Genomic DNA, 19,434 nt, shown 5'->3' with positions numbered 1-19,434 from the left:
CTGAGTGTGGTATTATGGGGTGGGGAGCACCATCTTATTCAGACTTCCTCAACCTCGGCCCTCCAGATGTTTTTGACCTACAACTCCCATGATCCCTAGCTAGCAGGACCAGTGGTTAGGGATGATGGGAATTGTAGTCTCAAAACATCTGGAGGGCTGAGGTTGAGGAAGCCTGATCTAATTCATCTCTTCAGGCAGCAAAAGGGTTCTGCCAGATCTGCTCGTGGTCTTGAGAATCTCTGTGGTTGGAGGGAGGAAGGTGTAGGGTCCACCACCAGCAGCAACAGCACTGGATCTTTGTCTTGTTAGCCTTAGATTTGGGAAATGAGCCATAGTGGTAATCTGCTTTGCACTTCAGAAGGTCCCAGGCTTAATCCATTCAGATAAGTGCAATTTTCAAAGAATAGTTGTTATTTGTTTATTGTTTCTGAAAGTGCATATGTGGTCAATTTGGCTTTAACTGCACACTGAATTGAATTTCTCCTCTTCACTATCAGTGACATCATGTTCAGATCACAGAGGACTCCATGTAACTCATCTCCTGGGTTTAGTTTTCTGAACAATATGCAAACCAAAGAAAAGACAACCTTTGAAATTTGCACCTGTTTGAATTTTGTAGTGTAGGAATTATAGTCACCTAAGTCCTACTCAGAGTTGACCCATTGAAATTAATAAACAAAAGATTGCCATGTCCAATAATTTCAATGTGTCTGCACTGAGTAGGACTAGAGGTGAATACCATCCTAATCCTACACCTAAGTAATATGTACAGAATAGCTTATAATATAGCAAAATGTGCATTAAAATTCATATAAGTTAAAATAATATTTAATCAAATTGATTAGATCAAAGGAAATTGTTTTGCAGAAATCTGTGTATATTTTGCAAAATTGCATACAAAAATATTTATACTAGGAGAAATTTGCAATAAAATGATGATAAATATTTATGTGGTTTTCTTTTTGAAAAAACCATGGAGTGATGTGTAAATATAGAGAATTTAAGATTGGAAAAATGAGAAAATGAGAGAACCTGAAACTGATAGATCTACCCATCTCTACCTGAATTGCAAAGGAAATACTTTTCCTATTATCATGACAATATTCCTTGTATAAATTTGGCCGATTGTGAACAGAAAATGAAGTATGAAAAAAGGAATAGTGTCATCAGAAGGCAAAAACAAACACAGACATGTATGCATGATGCATTTGCTTCTATCAATGTTGTACTCTTGCATCAGTGCTGTATGTGTTCCTGATTCCCATTTCTAGGTAAATGCAAAACATGTATATAATTGACAGAGGTGTTATAACACTTGGGAATAGAGAACAACAAAGAAAGGGTTGTTTTGTTTTTTGTTTTGTTTTGTTTGTTTGCATTTATGTTCTACGTTCCATCCAAGGAGCTCAAGAAGGCATAAATGGTTCTCCCCCACCTCATTTAGCTCTCACTACCTTGTGAGGGAGGTACATCGGGATTAATTGCTGTTGTTTGAGGCTCAGATGGCTTCAGTGATGCAGAGTGCCTTCCATCATCTTCAACTGGTGACCCTGTGGACAGGGATAGCCTAACATCTGTTGTCTATGCTCTGGTAACCTCTAAATTAGATTAGTACTACAATGTGTTATATGTGGGGTTGCCACTGGATAAGGTTAGGAAGCTTTAACTGGTGGAGAATTCAACAGTCAGGTTGCTCACCAGGGGAAGACGGTTTAAGCATGTAACACTGATCCTGGCCTGACTGCACTAGCTATCACTTAGTTGCCAGACCCAATTCATAGAATCTTAGAATTGGAAGGCCATTCAACCTCTGTTTAAAAAACCACAAGGAAAGAGAGTCCACCACCTCTTGTGGGAATCTGTTCCACTGCTAAACATCTCTTAGTGTCAGAAGGTTTTTCTGAATGTCTCACAGGTATTAATTCCACACTCTAAACACTACAAAACACTGGCTCTGTTATGTACTAAGCTTGGATCCTAGAACAATAGGCAGGTAGGAGCCTAGAATGCAACAACTGATTGGCCTGCAGGAAAAGACCAATCAGGCTCCAGGAGGGAGGCAGAATCAGCCATTCAGACAGGACTCATTGCGTAAATAATGTACAGTGGTACCTCAGGTTAAGTACTTAATTCGTTCCAGAGGTCCGTTCTTAACCTGAAACTGTTCTAAACCTGAAGCACCACTTTAGCTAATGGGGCCTCCCGCTGCTACCGCGCTGCCAGAACCCGATTTAAAAAGGAGTAGGGGTATTGCAATCATTTATTGTTTAACAATCTGAACATTATTGTTTTTCAGGCCTATATCTGCAAGGATGGAAAATGGGAATCACACTGTAGTGAAAGAGTTTGTTATCCAGGGGTTGACACAGCTCTGGGAGATGCAGTTGTTCCTCTGTGTTCTTCTCCTGCTCTTCTACATCATCATCCTACCTGCAAACTTTGTCATCATTGTTACAATCTGTAAGGACCCCCATCTGGGATCCCCCATGTTTTTCTTCTTAGCCAACTTGGCTTTCTTGGACATCTGCTACAGCTGTGTCACCCCACCAAAGCTCATGGCTAACATATTCTCTGGTTGCAGGACTATATCATACCTGGGATGTATCACTCAGATTTTTTTCATTCATTTTCTTGGTGCAGCTGAGATGTTCCTTCTCATTGCCATGGCTATTGACCGGTATGTGGCCATCTGCCAGCCACTGCGCTATGCTACTGTGGTGACCCAACTAGTCTGCTGGGGTATGTTGGTATGTTCATGGGTTGGAGGATTCCTGCACTCCATAATCCAGGTCATTCTCATCATCCCTCTCCCATTCTGTGGCCCCAATGAGCTTGACAACTTTTTCTGTGATATCACCCAGATCATTAAGCTGGCTTGCACCAACACTTACACATTAGAATTTGTCATGTTTGTTAGCAGTGGCCTTGTAAGCACTGCGTGTTTCATCCTCCTCCTCATCTCTTATGGGGCCCTGCTAATAAAGGTGAGGACAGGCTCAAGCCATGGGAAGAACAAAGCCTCCTCTACATGCATCACCCACATCATCATCGCCTGCATTATGTTTGGTCCAGCCATCTACATCTACTGCCGTCCCTTCCAGGACTTTCCCTTCGACAAAGTAGTAGCCTTTTTCCACACTGTGGTCTTCCCTCTGTTGAATCCCATGATCTACACACTGAGAAACAAGGAGATAAAAGTTGCTATGTGGAGACTGTTGAAGAAATATAAAAATTAGTGATTTCACAATCAGTCCCTCTTCCCAAGATTCATGGGGCACAGGCTAGACAGCACCCTTTTCTGACACTCCAATGAATGAATATAGGGGAACAGGTGACCATGGATACTGTTTTGTGTTCCTTGGAGGAACCATGGTATTAACATAAAATAAAACAAATAAATAATGCCAAATAAAAAAGACCCCACTTTTTTCCCACTGAGGAAACAAAACCTTTATAAAAAACAAAATAAAAGCAATAAAGGTCTTGGTGTTTTGGTCATTGTTCTAAAATATGTGTTCTCTTTGGGGAGTGCAGAAATGGAGCAAATCCTTTTCCTCTGTACTGCCCCCAGAAAATCATCATGGCAACCCCTCCTTACCATACAACCAGTCATTTCCCTTCTCTGTAGATCAAAGCTGTCTTGCAAGAGTCATAGCTCAGTCAAAGAGCATGTAGACACTCCCAGATTCAATCCCTAGCATTGCCAGGAAGTGTAGGGAAGCTCTGGAGAGCCACTGTCAATCAGTGTGGACAATACTCCCCCCCCCCCAATTTTTAAAATTAATTTTCACATTAGTCACATACAAAAGAAAAAGAAAAAATACAAAAGAAAAACATTACAATACGCAAAAAACCAGAAAAACACATAGAAAAGAATTTTAACTTCCAAATCCTGATTGCATTACATTGATGACTGACTTCCTCAAATCCCCTGTAACTGAATTTCATTTTATCACCTAATTAGCAGTTCTCCAAATTCATATTTCTAATAATATTAACTTCTTTAATTTACTAACTTCTTCTCCATTATTAATATTCCAATCATTTGTATTTTTAACTACATCAACTTATTCTAACCCTAGGCCTATTTTTTTTAGTTCCAAGAGATTTCTCTTTATTTTATATTAGAAGAAGAAGAAGAAGGTGAGTTTGGATTTGATATCCCGCCTTTCACTCCCTTTAAGGAGTCTCAAAGCGGCTAACATTCTCCTTTCCCTTCCTCCCCCACAACAAACACTCTGTGAGGTGAGTGGGGCTGAGAGACAGAAGTGTGACTGGCCCAAGGTCACCCAGCAGCTGCATGTGGAGGAGCGGAGACGCGAACCCGGTTCCCCAGATTAGAGACTACCGCTCTTAACCACTACACCACACTGGCTACCAGTATTTCTGGTTGCGGATTCTTCCAGTCAGCATGGCCAGCTCCAAAAAGTCCAACATCTTCATCTGCCATTCTTCTATTGTTGGTATCTTTTGTGATTTCCAGTTTTTGGCTAATAAAATTATTGCCGCTGTAGTGGCATACAAAACCAATCTAACATCTTTTTGGGGAAATTCTATTCCTATTATTCCAAGAAGAACGGCTTCTGGTTTTTAATAAACGTATTTTTCAACATTTTTTTCAACTCATTATAAATCTTCTCCCAGAAGTCTTTCACCTTGGGACACGTCCACCACATATGGTAGAAAGTACCTTCTTTTTCTTTACATTTCCAACACAAATTATCCTTTGTTTTTTTTTATAAGATATTTATTAAAAATTTTAGAGGTACAAAAAGAGAAAACAAAAAAAACATCATTTTAAACAAAAATAAGATAAAATACAAAAAGGAAAAAATAAAAATAAAAAAGAGCAGAGAATTAAAATCCATTAAGCAAAAAGAAAAAAACAAGGAAAAATACAACAAATCTTCCCATTACTTATCTTTCATTAGCTTATTTCCCTGACCTCGCACCTCCCTTTTTTGTATTCTAGGTCAATTATCCATTTCAGCAAATCCTTTCCCTCTTTTCAAATTTTTGTCCTGTAATTTATCTTGATATTAATATTACTTTCCCTCATTTCACCAATTAGCAGTCTGTTTTTTCCTAAATCTTTGTAACATTTCTGCTAAAATCACATAAATTCATTCCAACATCATTCTAACATTCATTAATTTTGCAATGTTTCTGTAAATAGTCTTTAAATTTCTTCCAATGTTCCTCCACCGACTCTTCTCCCTGGTCTCCGATTCTGCCAGTCATTTCCGCCAGTTCCATATAGTCCATCACCTTCATCTGCCATTCTTTCCGGGTGGGTAGATCTTGTGTCTTCCAATACTTTGCAATAAGTATTCTTGCTGCTGTTGTAGCATACATAGAGACAGTTCTATCCTTCTTTGACACCAATTGGCCAACCATGCCCAGGAGAAAGGCCTCTGGTTTCTTCAGAAAGGTATATTTAAATACCTTTTTCATTTCATTATAGATCATCTCCCAGAAAGCCTTAATCCTTGGGCATGTCCACCAGAGGTGAAAGAATGTACCTTCAGTCTCTTTACATTTCCAACATTTGTTATCGGGTAAATGATAAATTTTTGCAAGCTTGACTGGTGTCATGTACCACCTGTATATCATTTTCATTATATTCTCTCTTAAGGCATTGCATGCCGTAAACTTCATACCTGTAGTCCATAACTGTTCCCAGTCAGCCATCATAATATTATGTCCAACTTCTTGTGCCCATTTAGTCATAGCAGATTTCACCGTTTCATCCTGAGTATTCCATTTCAACAGCAAGTTATACATTCTTGACAAATTCTTAGTTTTGGGATCTAACAGTTCTGTTTCCAATTTTGATTTTTCCACCTGGAAGCCAATTTTTTTACCCAAGTTATATGCCTCCATTATCTGATAATAGTGAAGCCAATCTCGCACTCTATTTTTTTAATTTTTCAAAACTCTGCAGTTTTAATCTGTCTCCCTCTTGTTCCAAAATTTCCCAATATTTCGGCCATTTAGCCTCCATATTGAGTTTTTTCTGAGCCTTCGCTTCCATTGGTGACAGCCACCTTGGGGTTTTATTTTCAAGCAAATCCTTATATCCTATCCAAACTTTAAAAAGTGCTTTCCTGACAATATGGTTTTTAAAAGCTTTATGTGCTTTAACCTTATCATACCACAAATATGCATGCCACCCAAAAATGTTGTTAAAACCTTCTAAATCCAACACGTCAGTGTTCTCAAGAAGCATCCATTCTCTCAGACAGCAAAAAGCGGCTGATTCATAATAAAGTTTTAAGTCTGGCAGGGCAAATCCACCTCTTTCTTTAGCGTCAGTTAATATCTTAAATTTTATTCGAGGCTTCTTGCCCTGCCAGACAAATCTAGAAATATCTTTCTGCCACTTCTTGAAACACTCAATTTTATCCAAAATTTGCAATGTTTGAACACAAATTATCCTTTGTATGATACATCTTTGCTAATTTCACAGGGGTTAAGTACCATACACCATTTTCATAATGTTTTCTTTTAATACCGTACATGCAGTAAACTTAACCCCTTTCTTCCATAGCCTTTCCCAATCTTCCAACATTATATTGTGTCCAACATCTCTTGCCCAATCAATCATCACAGATTTAACTTGTTCATCCTTTGTATGCCATTCTAACAACAAATTGTACATTTTAGAGAGATTTTTTTAACATTAGTACCTAACAATTCCGTTTCCAATTTGGATTTTTTCTGTTGCAAAACCGTTTTTCCTATCCAATTTATATAATTCATTAATCTGATAATATTGTAACCATCCATCTAATTTGTCTTTGAGTTGGTCAAATGGTCTTAGTTTAAATTCTTCATTTTCTTCCACTAGTAAATCGTCATATTTCAACTATTTACTCTCCATATTCAACTTTTTCTGAGCCTTAGCTTCCATTGGTGAAAGCCATCTGGGTGTTTTCCTTTCCAAGAGACCTTTATATCTTATCCATACATTATATAAAGATTTTCTAATTACATGATTTTTAAAACGTTTATGAGCCGATATCTTGTCATACCATAAATATGCATGCCAACCAAATACATTGTCAAATCCTTCAAAGTCTAACACATCAGCATTATCTATTTGAATCCATTCCTTAACCCAGCAGAAAGCTGCTGCCTCGAAATATATCTTCAGATCTGGCGGGGAAAATCCCCCTCTCTCTTTTGCATCTGTTAATATTTTATATTTAATTCTGGGTTTTCCCCCTGCCAGATAAATTTAGACAATGCTTTCTGTGATTCTTTAAAACATCTGACATTATCAGTAATTGGTAAAGCTTGGAATAAAAACAACATCATTGGCAGTACATTCATCTTAACCACCAATATTTGGCTCATTGATGACAATTTTAAATTTAACCAAATCTCAAGATCTCTCTTTATTTCATTCCATAATTTCTCATAATTGTCTTTATATAAATTCAAGTTTTTCACTGATAAATTCACACCCAGGTACTTCCCCTTTTTCACAAAAAACAAGGCCTGTCTTTTCCTGAAGGATTTTTCTCACCTCATTATCTATTTTTTCCCGCCAGCACTTTGGTTTTGCTTTTGTTTAACTTAAATCCTGCTACTTGCCTGAACTCTTGAATCAACTTCAGTGCTTTCACTGCACTGGAATCTGGGTCTTGTAATGTTAACACCAAATTGTGAACAAAGGCTTTTAACTCATATTGTTTGGATCCTACTGTTATACCTTTAACCTCTTACTCTTTCCTTAGCATGTTTAGCAAAACCTCTAGGACCGAAATAAAAAGCAGAGGGGAAAGTGGACACCCTTGCCTGGTTCTTTTCTCAATTCTAATTTCTTCTGAAACCACATTATTAACTATGATTTTAACTTTTTGCTCAAAATAGATCACATTAATACCATTTAAAAATTATTGTCCAACCTCAATATTTTCTAAATTCCTTTTCATAAAACTCCATGAAACATTATCAAAAGCCTTCTCAGCATCTACAAACATTAACATTGCTTTAGAGTTTTTTTTTTAACTTCCAATCTTTCTAACACATCGATTATATTCCTAATGTTATCTTTCATATGTCTCCCAGGTAGAATTCCTGCCTGGTCCTTATGAATATAATCTGTTAGTACCTTCTTCAACCTGTTGGCCAGAATGTTAGCAAAAAAATTGTAATCCACATTGGGTAATGAGATCAGCCTATAATTTTCCACATTGGACCTATCTTGATCTGGTTTTGGAATCAGGGTTATAAAGGCTTCCTTCCGGGTTTCAGGTGCTTTGTCCCCTCTTAATATCTTATTAAGATATTAAGCCAGTGCTTCAAAGTTTTATAGTATTTTGCTGACAAACCATCTGGCCCTGGTGTTTTACCAAGCTGCATCTGATTTATTGCATTCTCAACCTCTTTTCTTGTGATCAATCCATTAAGTAGGATCTTTTTTATTTTCAGGAATTTTTTGCAATCCGTGTACTTGGATAACTTGCTCGATTTTACCGTTAGCTTCTTTTCCATTTTTATACAGTTGTTTATAGTATTTCTAAAAACATCTTCTTATCTCTGCAGGATTCTCCATAGACTTTCCTTCTGATACAATATAAGTAATAGTACTTTGTTTCTGTCTCTTTTTTAACTGCCAAGTCAGCAGTTTTCCACATTTATTTGCCGATTCAAAGTTTCTCTGTCTCATCATTTTTATTTTCCATTCTATTTCCTGATTTATAATCTGGGAGTATTGGATCTGTAGTGCTTTAATTTCCTTTTGAATCTGCTGATTCTTCGGATTAGATCTCAAGTTCTTCTCTTTATCTTTTAATTGAGACAGAATATTGTCTTTTTTCTCATTCTGTATCCTTTTCTTGATCAAATTTTGTTGTATGAGGAATCCTCTCATTACTGCCTTACTTGCATCCCAAACGACTCTTATTTCCACCTCAGAATTAATATTTGTCTCAAAGTAATCCTTTAGAGTCTTTTGGGCCTTCCTTCTGCTCATTCCTCAATAAATCATCTTTCATTCTTCATCTGTAAGACCCCCGCAGAGACAATTTTATTTCCAACAACACTGCATTATGATTGGAGCAGGTCAGTTTGGACAATACTGAGGCAGATTGACCTGTAGATCTGAGTCAGTACAAGGCAGATTCCCATGTTTCTACACAGTCACTAAACTAGTCTGCCGCCATCAGGTACAATGGAGCAGGATACTCTTCCATTGCCATATTTGGATTTGATATTGAATATGTAAATAGTTTTTTTTTTGTTTCCATTTTTCCTCTTTTTCTCTTTCCCCCCTTAAGAGACCTTTCTTGATGTTTATTTTTTGTGATGTTTGTTACTGAGAAAATTAATAAAAATATTTTAAAAATAAAAACAAAACTGTGTTATTACTACCCATAATCCATAGCCATGTCTGTATCATATAATTAATTCATGTACAAAATAGGAGAGCTGTTATTTACTCTGTGTTGAGGTTTAATAAAAAAAATGACAATTAAACGGGGAAGTGACTAGAAAATGGGGTTATCAAACCTCATGCTGATTATCAATATCCTTGAAGCACCACTGAAATAAAAGAAATTGGTAGCCTTTTTAATGAGGTCCTCTGAGATCACTGTAAGGTGTTTCTTCTGGGCTCAGTATATCCTTGGATGCACTTCTTCCATAAGCAGTATAAGTATGAGGATGACGAAGATTTATTCTGCCAGAAGGGCTGTCTGCAAATTGAAGGGCAACAAAGGGTAAATGTTTGTCTCATCTCTGCTCTTTTTCACATTGTCTTTTTTGCATGGCTTTAGTTTTCCTCCCTTGCTCCTCTATTGATCATTTGGTTCAATTTGGATACCAGTTGTCCTGCTTGCTGGCATCTGGTGGGCCACACTGAGAAGAATATGCTGGACTAGATGGGCCACTGGCCTGATCCTGCAAAGCCTTCTTATGTTCCTATCTTCCTTGCTGATCAATACTAAGGAAGCAAAGAGAACGTGGAAGGGGTCTGGTGGAGGATCAGAATGGGTGGCTGCTTTTTTCTGACTGCCTCAAGCCTTTATGGCAGAGTTGGCTAAACTGCAGTCCTCCAGCTGTTGTTCAACTCTCACCAGCTCCAGATACCATGGCAAGTGGTCAGGGATGGTGACAGTTGTAGTCCAGCAATATCTAGAGGCCTAGTGGCTCCCTACTCTTGCTTTAAGGGGACAGTCATTACTTTAAATGCAAAAAATTAGAAGGAATTTGTATTAAAATGCTGATTGATTTTGATTAGGGCTCTTTTTAAAACAAATATCAAACTGATGTTGAAATGTGGGGAATGGAATTTAAAATTGGAAAAATGAGAAACTAAAAAACTGTAAATGACAAATCCTTCTGTCCCTAGTCCCTGAGCTCTGCAAGTATGGCCAGCACTACCATTTATGCAAATTGAGGAAGCTGCCTCAAGTGGCAAATGCTGGATGGTGCGAAATGTGGAGGGCAGAACTGTGTGTTCCATATGGTCTGCCCTTTGCCTCCTGAGCTGGTTGTAGTTGATGTATAGTTGAGGATTCTCTGGTATCAAAGCAATGTTAAGCTGTCAGTTTTATCAGCAGCTGAGTGTGGTATTGTGAGGTGGGGGTACCATCTTATTCAGGCTTCCTCAACCTCAGCCCTCCAGATGTTTTTGGCCTACAACTCCCATGATCCCTAGCTAGCAGGACCAGTGGTTAGGGATGATGGGAGTTGTAGTCTCAAAACATCTGGAAGGCTGAGGTTGAGGAAGCCAGATCTTATTCCTCATTTCAGGCAGCAAAAGGTTTTCAGTCAGATCTGATCATTCTATCATGGTCTTGAGAATCTCTGGGGTTGGAGGAAGGAAGGTATAGGGTCCAGAAGCAGCAGAACCAGCAGCACCACTGAATCTCAGTCTTGTTATCCTTAGATTTGGGAAATGGGCCATAACTCAGTGGTAATCTGTTTTGCACTTCAGAAGGTCCCAGGCTCCATACAGTCTGATAAGTGCAAGTTTCAAAGAATAGTTGTGTTGTGGTTTGTTTATTGTTCCTGAAAGTGCAAATGTGATCGATTTGGCTTTAACTGTACACTGAAATGAATTTCTCCTCTTCACTATCAGTGACATCATGTTCTAATTGCAGAGGAGTCCATGTGACTCATCTCCTGGGTTTAGTTTTCTGAACATATTTTAGCCATCCAGTCCAGCTGGACCACATATCACTGATACCTCTAACCCATACAGTGCTGTTAGGCAATCATCAATTCTCTGTGCAAAAGCCACAGAATCTGAATGCAACATGAACCCATGAGCTATTTTGATCTGCTCCTGGCCAGCCTACCAATTGGTTGCATTTATAATAAGGTGTATAAATGGGGGCGGTGGGATTGCAATCATTTATTGTTTAACAATTCAGATATAATTGTTTTGCAGGACTACATCTGCAAGGATGGAAAATGGGAATCACACTGTAGTGAAAGAGTTTGTTATCCAGGGGTTGTCACAGCTCTGGGAGATGCAGTTGTTCCTCTGTGTTCTTCTTCTGCTCTTCTACATCATCATCCTACCTGCAAACTTTGTCATCATTGTGACAATCTGTAAGGACCCCCATCTGGGATCCCCCATGTTTTTCTTCTTAGCCAACCTGGCCTTCTTGGACATCTGCTACAGCTGTGTCACCCCACCAAAGCTCATGGCTAACATATTCTCTGGTCACAGGACTATATCATACCTGGGATGTATCACTCAGATTTTTTTCATTCATTTTCTTGGTGCAGCTGAGATGTTCCTTCTCATTGCCATGGCCATTGACCGGTATGTGGCCATCTGCCAGCCACTGCACTATGCTACTATGGTGACCCAAGTAGTCTGCTGGGGTATGCTGGTATGTTCATGGGTTGGAGGATTCTTGCACTCCATAATCCAGGTCATTCTCATTATCCCTTTGCCATTCTGTGGCCCCAATGAGGTTGACAACTACTTCTGTGATGTCACCCAGATCATTAAGCTGGCTTGCACCAACACTTACACATTAGAATTTTTCATGTTTGTTAGCAGTGGCCTGGTAAGTGCTGCATGTTTCATCCTCCTCCTCATCTCTTATGGGGCCCTGCTAATAAAGGTGAGGACAAGCTCAAACCATGGAAAGAACAAAGCCTCCTCTACGTGCATCACCCACATCATCATCGCCTGCATTATGTTTGGTCCAGCCATCTACATCAACTGCCACCCCTTCCAGGACTATCCCTTTGACAAGGTGGTGGCCTTTTTCCACACCATGGTCTTCCCTCTGATGAATCCCATGATCTATACACTGAGGAACAAGGAGATAAAAGTTGCTATGTGGAAACTGATGAAGAAATAAAGAAATTAGTGATTTCACAATCAGTCCCTCTTCCCAAGATTCATGGGGCACAGGGTTCTCATGGATGTGTAGATCTTATGCAAATAGGGTAGACATCATCGCTTTCTGACATTCCAATGAATGTACATTGGGGAACATGGATACTGTTTTGTGTTCCTTGGATGAACCATGGTATTAACATGACAAAAATCATATTAATATAAAATCATAAAAAGCATATATAAATATTTCCAAATAAAAAACACCCTTTTTTCACTGAGAAAGCAAAACCTTTATAAAAAAAAACAAAAACAAAATAAAAGCAATAGAACTCTTGGTGTTTTGGTCATTGTTCTCAAATATGTGTCTCCTTTGGGGAATGTAGCAGAGGAGAAAATCCATAGCCTGTGTTCTGCCCCCAGAAAATCATCATGGCACCCCCACCTTACCGTACTTTCCTAAGCATGCTTATGCAAATATATTTACTTCCCAACAAGTGTAGTTAGGATTGCAAAATGGGGTTGTCAGCCACAAGCTTCCAATCCTTGAAGTAGCCTTGAAGTATTGAAAATAAATGAAAAATAAGTTTGGTTTTTAATAAGGCCCTTGGGAGCCTGTGGAAGGGTTGTACCCAAGGGCCCAGCTTATCCTTTGATACACACCTCCTCACCTTCAGCTCTCCCAGGGCCAGAAGTAATATAGCTAGGGAGGATGAGGAGACCTGCCGCTGCCTCAAGGGCTGTCATACGCTTGGTAGCAGCAGGGGGTAAGTGACAGCTACATCTTCACACTTCAGCCTTCTCTGTCTCCCATCATACTCCTTCCTTCCTTCCTTCCTTCCTTCCTTCCTTCCTTCCTTCCTTCCTTCCTTCCTTCTGCAAGAAAGCAAGAGGAGCGATAAAGGAATAGGGTGAGGGAGCTGAAGTGGCTGTATTCACTCCTGTAGCCACAAGGTCTTTGATGGGATGGGCAAGGTTCTGAATTCTTTCTGCTACCAATAGTGAAGTGGTACAGAGGCCACAGAGTCAATCCCTGGGTTCTCCAGGTAGGGAAGACTCCTGTCTAAAATCCTGGAGAGCAACTGCAGTCAGTGCAGATAACACCAAGCTAGATAGATGAATGGTCTCACTCTGTATAAGACAGCTTCCTATGTTCTTTATGTTCCTGTGTTCCTGTGTTCTTATGTTCTTTATCTAAACTGTTTTTCTCTCGTTAGTAGTTTAAAAGGAAACATACATTCATTGTTTTCTATGTTACAAAAGATAGTCTAAAACTTGCATACATTTTAATGAGAGAAGAACAATCATACCTTTTCTCTTGGAGGTACCGGATTTCAGAAAAAGAAAGGCAATATGTTGAGGTCCCTCTTCTGGAAAACTCATGTGTCTGCATATTTTCTACTTCACAGGTTCATAATGTGGGTATCTGAGAGAGAGCCTTTATGTATGTGTATCTATTTCCTATGTTTATTCAGTCCCATTATATATACATGGAATGGAATGTAAGGTTCAGCATATTTGCTTTATTTACAAATATCCAAGCAAAGAATGATGGAAGCAAGCAGGCACTCCTAAAGCAGGGAATAAATCTTTAGAGAACAACTTCTGTACTCAACTCCCTTTAGGCACTATAAGCACAGGATCTCTCTAATCAAATATTTTTGCTCGTTCTCTCTACCCACTTCTGCCCACAGCTGGATATTATCTCTTCCTGATCTGATGGGTATCTAATTCAAAAGATGTATATATCTCATATATATTGCCCAGAGGAGAGAGAGAGAGAGAGTTTGTTACACACTGAGCACTCAGCCTAAACTATTAGCACACCAGTAACCTAACAAGGAGGACATTAGTAGCCAATCATAACATTATTTCTACTGCATTAAGTTGGGCAGCAAGTGAAAGAGCTCTAAAATATGAAATGCACAGATGAGCCTCAAACTGATGCTTATTAAATAGAAATTTCACCACTCTATTTTTCTCATTTTTTATTTCAGTCAATGACCAGTAGAGAATAACCCTCCTTGCAATTCTTTCACTAGAACAGGGAGGGAAAACCTGTGGTCCTTTTGGTGTTGCTGGGCTTCATCAAGGCCCAGACAGTATGGACAATGGCCAGAGACTATGTTGTTGGCATTTGGAGGTGAATTCTCAGCAGAAGCTGAACTGAATACTGAATCCCTCTTAGAGAAGCATGCTTTCCCCCAGATATAATCACACTGAAACTCTGCTTTTAGGAAAACAAGGAAGCCAGAGTTTATTAGAGGAAATGCATGTTTGGTAAAAAAAGAGATTACCAAGCTTTAGTCAAGAAAGTGCATCTATTCCTGGCACTTTGAAAACTATACCAGTATGATAAACTTCTTTTCAATTGAAATTGACTTTTCATTTGCCTTTTGAAAAAGCAGCAGCTGGACAAGATACCCAAATGATAACTGGACCACTGGTTTCTTACAAACCAGCCAATCAATGGGCTGTATGCACTGTTTATATAACCTTGAGATGAAAGGGGGGAGAGGGGAAACCCACCTTGTAGATTTTTCCTGTTTAACATCTTCATCATTATTTGACTGCAGAGCTATGCACTCTAAAAATGGACCAATGGAACCATACAGTAGTGGAGAAGGAACAACTGAACTATACAGTAGTGGCAGAGTTTGTTCTCCAGGGATTATCACAGATCTGGGAGCTGCAGCTGTTCCTCTGTTGTCTCCTCCTGCTCTTCTATGTCATCATCCTACCTGGGAACATCCTGATCATTGTGACCATTTTGAAATATTCCCATCTGGGATCCCCCATGTTTTTCTTCTTGGCCAATTTGGCTTTGATGGACATCTGCTACAGCTGTGTCACCCCTCCAAAGATGATAGCCAACGTCTTGGCTGGCTGCAGAACCATCTCCTACAGGGGCTGCATTGCGCAGCTTTTCTTCATTCATTTTCTGGGTGGGGCCGAGATCAACCTCCTTATTGCCATGGCTGTGGATCGGTATGTAGCCATCTGCCACCCTCTGCACTATGCCACTGTGATGACCAGAGTGGTTTGCTGGATGTTAGTTGTAGGTTCATGGGCAGGAGGATTCATACATTCTATAATCCAGGTGATTCTCATCATACCACTTCCTTTCTGTGGCCCCAATGAACTGGACAATTTCTTTTGCGACATTACCCAGATCATCAAGCTGGCTTGCACCAACACTTATGCATTAGAATTTGTCATGTTTGTTAACAGTGGTCTGGTCACTACTGGATGTTTCATCCTCCTCCTCATTTCATATGGGGCTTTGCTGGTCAAGGTGAGGACAGGCTCTGGTCAAGGGAAGAGCAAAGCCTCCTCTACGTGCATCACCCACATCATCATTGTCTTCATCATGTTTGGTCCGGCTATCTACATCTACTGCCGCCCCTTCCAAGATTTCCCCTTTGACAAGATAGTGGCTTTTTTCCACACTGTGGTCTTCCCTTTGATGAACCCCACGATCTACACACTAAGGAACAAGGAGATCAAAGTTGCTATGTGGAGACTGATGATGAAGTATAAAATTTAGGCAGCTATCTGAAAGGAAAATAGAGTGTAGTGCTTCAGTGATCACTTTTTGTTTTACTTTATCATCCCAGTTTCTTGGACTAATGTTGTAGTAACACAGTAGTGTCTTTATAGTGAGTGCATATCATCAAAGGTAATTTTAAGGTTTATTTGAAATGAAGTATTTCTATGAAATAAAGTGATATAAGTGAGTGAAATTGATTTTCAACACTGTAGTCTAATTAACTGTGTAGTAAAGCTAGCACATATTTTTTAATAACTTTGGAATAACTTGCCAAAACCAATCTTCATGCTGGAAAATGTTAGCTATTTTTGAGTCATTCAGATTTGTGCTGCAGTTTCACCCAAAACCTTCGTAGTAAAATAGACTCCTTAAACAAAACTTGAAGATGAATCTTTACTTGTTAGGTTGGCAACAACTAAACAAGCTGTATTATTTATATATTGAGTTTAATACAATTTATTTCTCTCCCTTGAGCCCAAGAGAGGGTTTGGTCTTCTTGTTCCAAAAATACAGACTTTCATAGCAATGCATAAATCGTTAGTCCATTGCATGCCTGTCTTCATAATTTTTTTCTGGACAGAGCCTGCTTGAAGTCTTCACACTCCCATGTTCTCAGGCAAAATGACAGCAAACACCCCCCACCCTCACATTTCACACACACACACACACACACACACACTTTTTAAAGGCAGTTAACAAGTTAAAAAGGCAATACAATTTATGCTTTGTAAAATACATTTTCTTTGTAAAATACAGTACAAAACTAACAGGAAACACTTCAAGCACATTTGTTTCCTTCACATCTTCCTACTTACACACACTTCCAAGTGTTGGAAATGTTGAGAACATTCTCCTAATAATGATGAGTATTTGTAATAAGTTATCAACTTTTGTTCCAATCATTAGACATTCTAGGAATATTCAAGTGTAATCTATGGAGCAGAGGTGGGTACGTTGTGACCCTCAAGACATTGCTCGACTCCAACTCCCATCATTCCTGACCAATGGCGATGCTGGCTGAAGCTGATGGGAGTTGGTGTCCAGTGACATATTTAGGGTTTATGTGCCCAAGCCTCCTATAGAGGAACCCTGTATTATTAAAATTGCACAGAAAACAAAAAAACCTGATACATTTCTGTGCAATCCAAACTCATGATCTACCTATATTGAATGCCCTGATATCCTTTTACCATATAGCTGTGAGTTTGCATTTCTTAGTACAGAAAGTATTGATCTGATATGTAGAGATCTTTCTTATTCTAATTAATTCAAGATGGTTTCTGGAAGCTTCTCTGTGTGAAAGAAACAAGCAGAAGGTTCATGATGTTTGGATTATTCCTTCAGAGAAGCTGAACCTGGGTTTCACTTTCCTTTCCTGTCTTTCTTTGCTTTTGGTGTGGTGTTCTGTACATAGTATGCTTAGTGTTAATGTTTAGACTTATTATAATTTATTATAAGTTTATGTTAAGTCTGCTGCAACTAGAGTTCTTATGGACAGTGCCAGTCCTGAATGTATTGGATTTGTGACCATTGTGCTACTTTGCCTTCAATAGCAGTAAAGCTCTGCTGGATGAAATACAATTGCCTCTTGTCTATTTACTGGGAATCCTACAATTCTACAAGTTTTTACTCTGCTAACTATACATTGGAGTTCTGCTCTGGGTGATATTGAGTAGAATTTCATGACAATAGCCAGTCATATTTTACTATTTAACAGCACCACAAAGCCAAATTAGGCAACACTAATCTAAATGACCAATCACACAACTTCCCTGTAAGGTATGGCTACATAAGATATGGCAATTAGAATAAGATCTGTTATTTGATTATTGATGTAAATCCCCAAAATGTATTTTTTATTGTTAAGTTTTTACCTCTAACTTCAGTACATTTTATTTTAATGCTTTGGCTAGTGGCTGATGCAAATAAAGATTCTTCTGATTCTACACGAACATGTTGCAGTGCCAGTTAATAACTGGCATTCTGTCAACGTGGAAAAGAGCAAATTTCTTCACTGCTGATAAGAATCCAGGGCAGGCCTGACAGGATTTCAGAGCCCATCAAGCAAAAGCAGAGTCATCAAGAAAGGCAGGAGTCAGAGATTGACAATCCAGCTAACAGTTGCAGTCAGTGCCGGATTTACGTATAAGCTAAACAAGCTATAGCTTAGGGTCCCACTTTCTTGGGGCCCTCAAAAAATGTAAAGGAAAAAAAAACTGGATATACATTTCCAAAATATAAGATAAAAAACAAATAAAATAAAACCTACATAGAGGAAAAGTGTTTTGTGTTGTGTATGGACCTATTAGGTCCATAAATTACCATACAGCATGTATTCAACACGCAAAAGACATCAACAATTTGTTGTTGATAAAGGACAGCTAGACATATAAAGGGCCCTATTACCTTCAGTAGCTTAGGGCCTCATCAAACCAAAATCTGGCCCTGGTTGCAGTAAGCTGATCAAAAGTAGATGAGAGAAATTAACAGTAATGCAACAATCATGTCTACCAAAGGAAGAGATTGTTCAGATAAAATGCTATCACAATCATGTCAGCAAAGCCAGGGATTATTCAGTATCTAGTGTTGTTGGGCAAATGTTAACTCAGGGGTAGGAAACCTCTGTCCCATGGGTCAGTCTTGCCCCTCCCAGGAGTCCAAGATAACTCATGAGGCCATATTCTGCAAACCACACCCACCTGTCCATCATCTGATGTAATTGGGTGACATCACCTGATGGGTGGAACAGTGTGGTTCAATCCTGTTGGGGGTCTGCTTTGTCAGCATATTGCCTGAAGATTCAAAGGGCAGCACGAGCTGTTTGAAATCCCTGCTTTAAACAGGCCCATGCTACTTCCGAGCCTCCAAAAACTGATAATTTATAGGACTTCCAAACTTCCCTGCATTGTACTTTGAAGTCCTGGCAGCTGAAGCTTCAAAGCTGACTTTTTAATAAAGTTCTTGATGCTAACTTTTTAATAAGGTCCTTGGGAGGCAATGGAAGGAGCTGCTCCTAAGGGCCCTGGATGTCCTTGAATAGGCAACTTCTTCTCCCCACTTTTGGCTCTCCTAGGGCCAGAAGCCATATAGCCATGGAGATGGATGAGGGAGCCTAGTGGTGCCTCAAGGACTGCTAGAAAATTAGGGAGGGCAATTGGGGACTGGTAAGAGGCAGCTTTCTCTCAATTCTACAGCCCTTTCCTTATCCTTCCTTGTTCTTCTGCAGCTCTTCTTACCCCTTCTTCTCCTTCTCACTTGTTGTTGTTGTTTAGTCATTTAGTCATGTCTGACTCTTTGTGACCCCATGGACCAGAGCACGCCAGGCACTCCTGTCTTCCCCTGGCTCCCCCAGTTTGGTCAAACTCATGCTGGTAGCTTCAAGAGCACTATCCAACCATCTCGTCCTCTGTCGCCCCCTTCTCCCTCCTTCTCACTAGTCACAACTAAAGAGGAAGGAAAGTAGGTTGGGCCACTGGCGGAGGAATGAGGTAAACTGAATTTTTTTCTTCTCCATTCTTTCTGCCACTGTAGCCCTTCAAGGAATAGGCACATTCCCTTCTGGACAAGGACT

At 39.4% G+C, this 19,434-nt stretch overlaps 3 protein-coding genes across 3 annotated transcripts; all 3 read left to right on the top strand.

Annotated features, from left to right (window-relative positions):
• Nucleotides 1–2,312: 2,312 nt before the first annotated feature.
• On the top strand, nucleotides 2,313–3,319 carry LOC309354520 (olfactory receptor 4N2-like; the record flags this gene model as incomplete). Its single annotated transcript, XM_081884699.1, has 1 exon — nucleotides 2,313–3,319. The coding sequence occupies one exon, from the start codon at nucleotides 2,313–2,315 to the stop codon at nucleotides 3,234–3,236; it is 924 nt and encodes a 307-aa protein (XP_081740825.1). The 3' UTR covers nucleotides 3,237–3,319.
• An 8,101-nt stretch (nucleotides 3,320–11,420) lies between these two features.
• LOC309354521 (olfactory receptor 4N2-like) lies at nucleotides 11,421–12,335 on the top strand (the record flags this gene model as incomplete). Its single annotated transcript, XM_081884700.1, has 1 exon — nucleotides 11,421–12,335. One exon carries the CDS (start codon nucleotides 11,421–11,423, stop codon nucleotides 12,333–12,335), a length of 915 nt encoding a protein of 304 aa, XP_081740826.1.
• A 2,050-nt stretch (nucleotides 12,336–14,385) lies between these two features.
• LOC309354516 (olfactory receptor 4N5-like) lies at nucleotides 14,386–15,909 on the top strand. Its single transcript, XM_081884694.1, has one exon. It carries the CDS (start codon nucleotides 14,907–14,909, stop codon nucleotides 15,858–15,860), a length of 954 nt encoding a protein of 317 aa, XP_081740820.1. The 5' UTR covers nucleotides 14,386–14,906; the 3' UTR covers nucleotides 15,861–15,909.
• Nucleotides 15,910–19,434: the final 3,525 nt, after the last annotated feature.

The sequence above is a fragment of the Podarcis melisellensis genome, assembly GCF_964234715.1.
Source record: "Podarcis melisellensis genome assembly, chromosome: 13".
NCBI classification, from domain to species: Eukaryota; Metazoa; Chordata; class Lepidosauria; order Squamata; family Lacertidae; genus Podarcis; species Podarcis melisellensis.
Note: the sequence above shows the minus strand (reverse complement) of the source record. Positions and strands in the feature narration are given on the sequence as shown.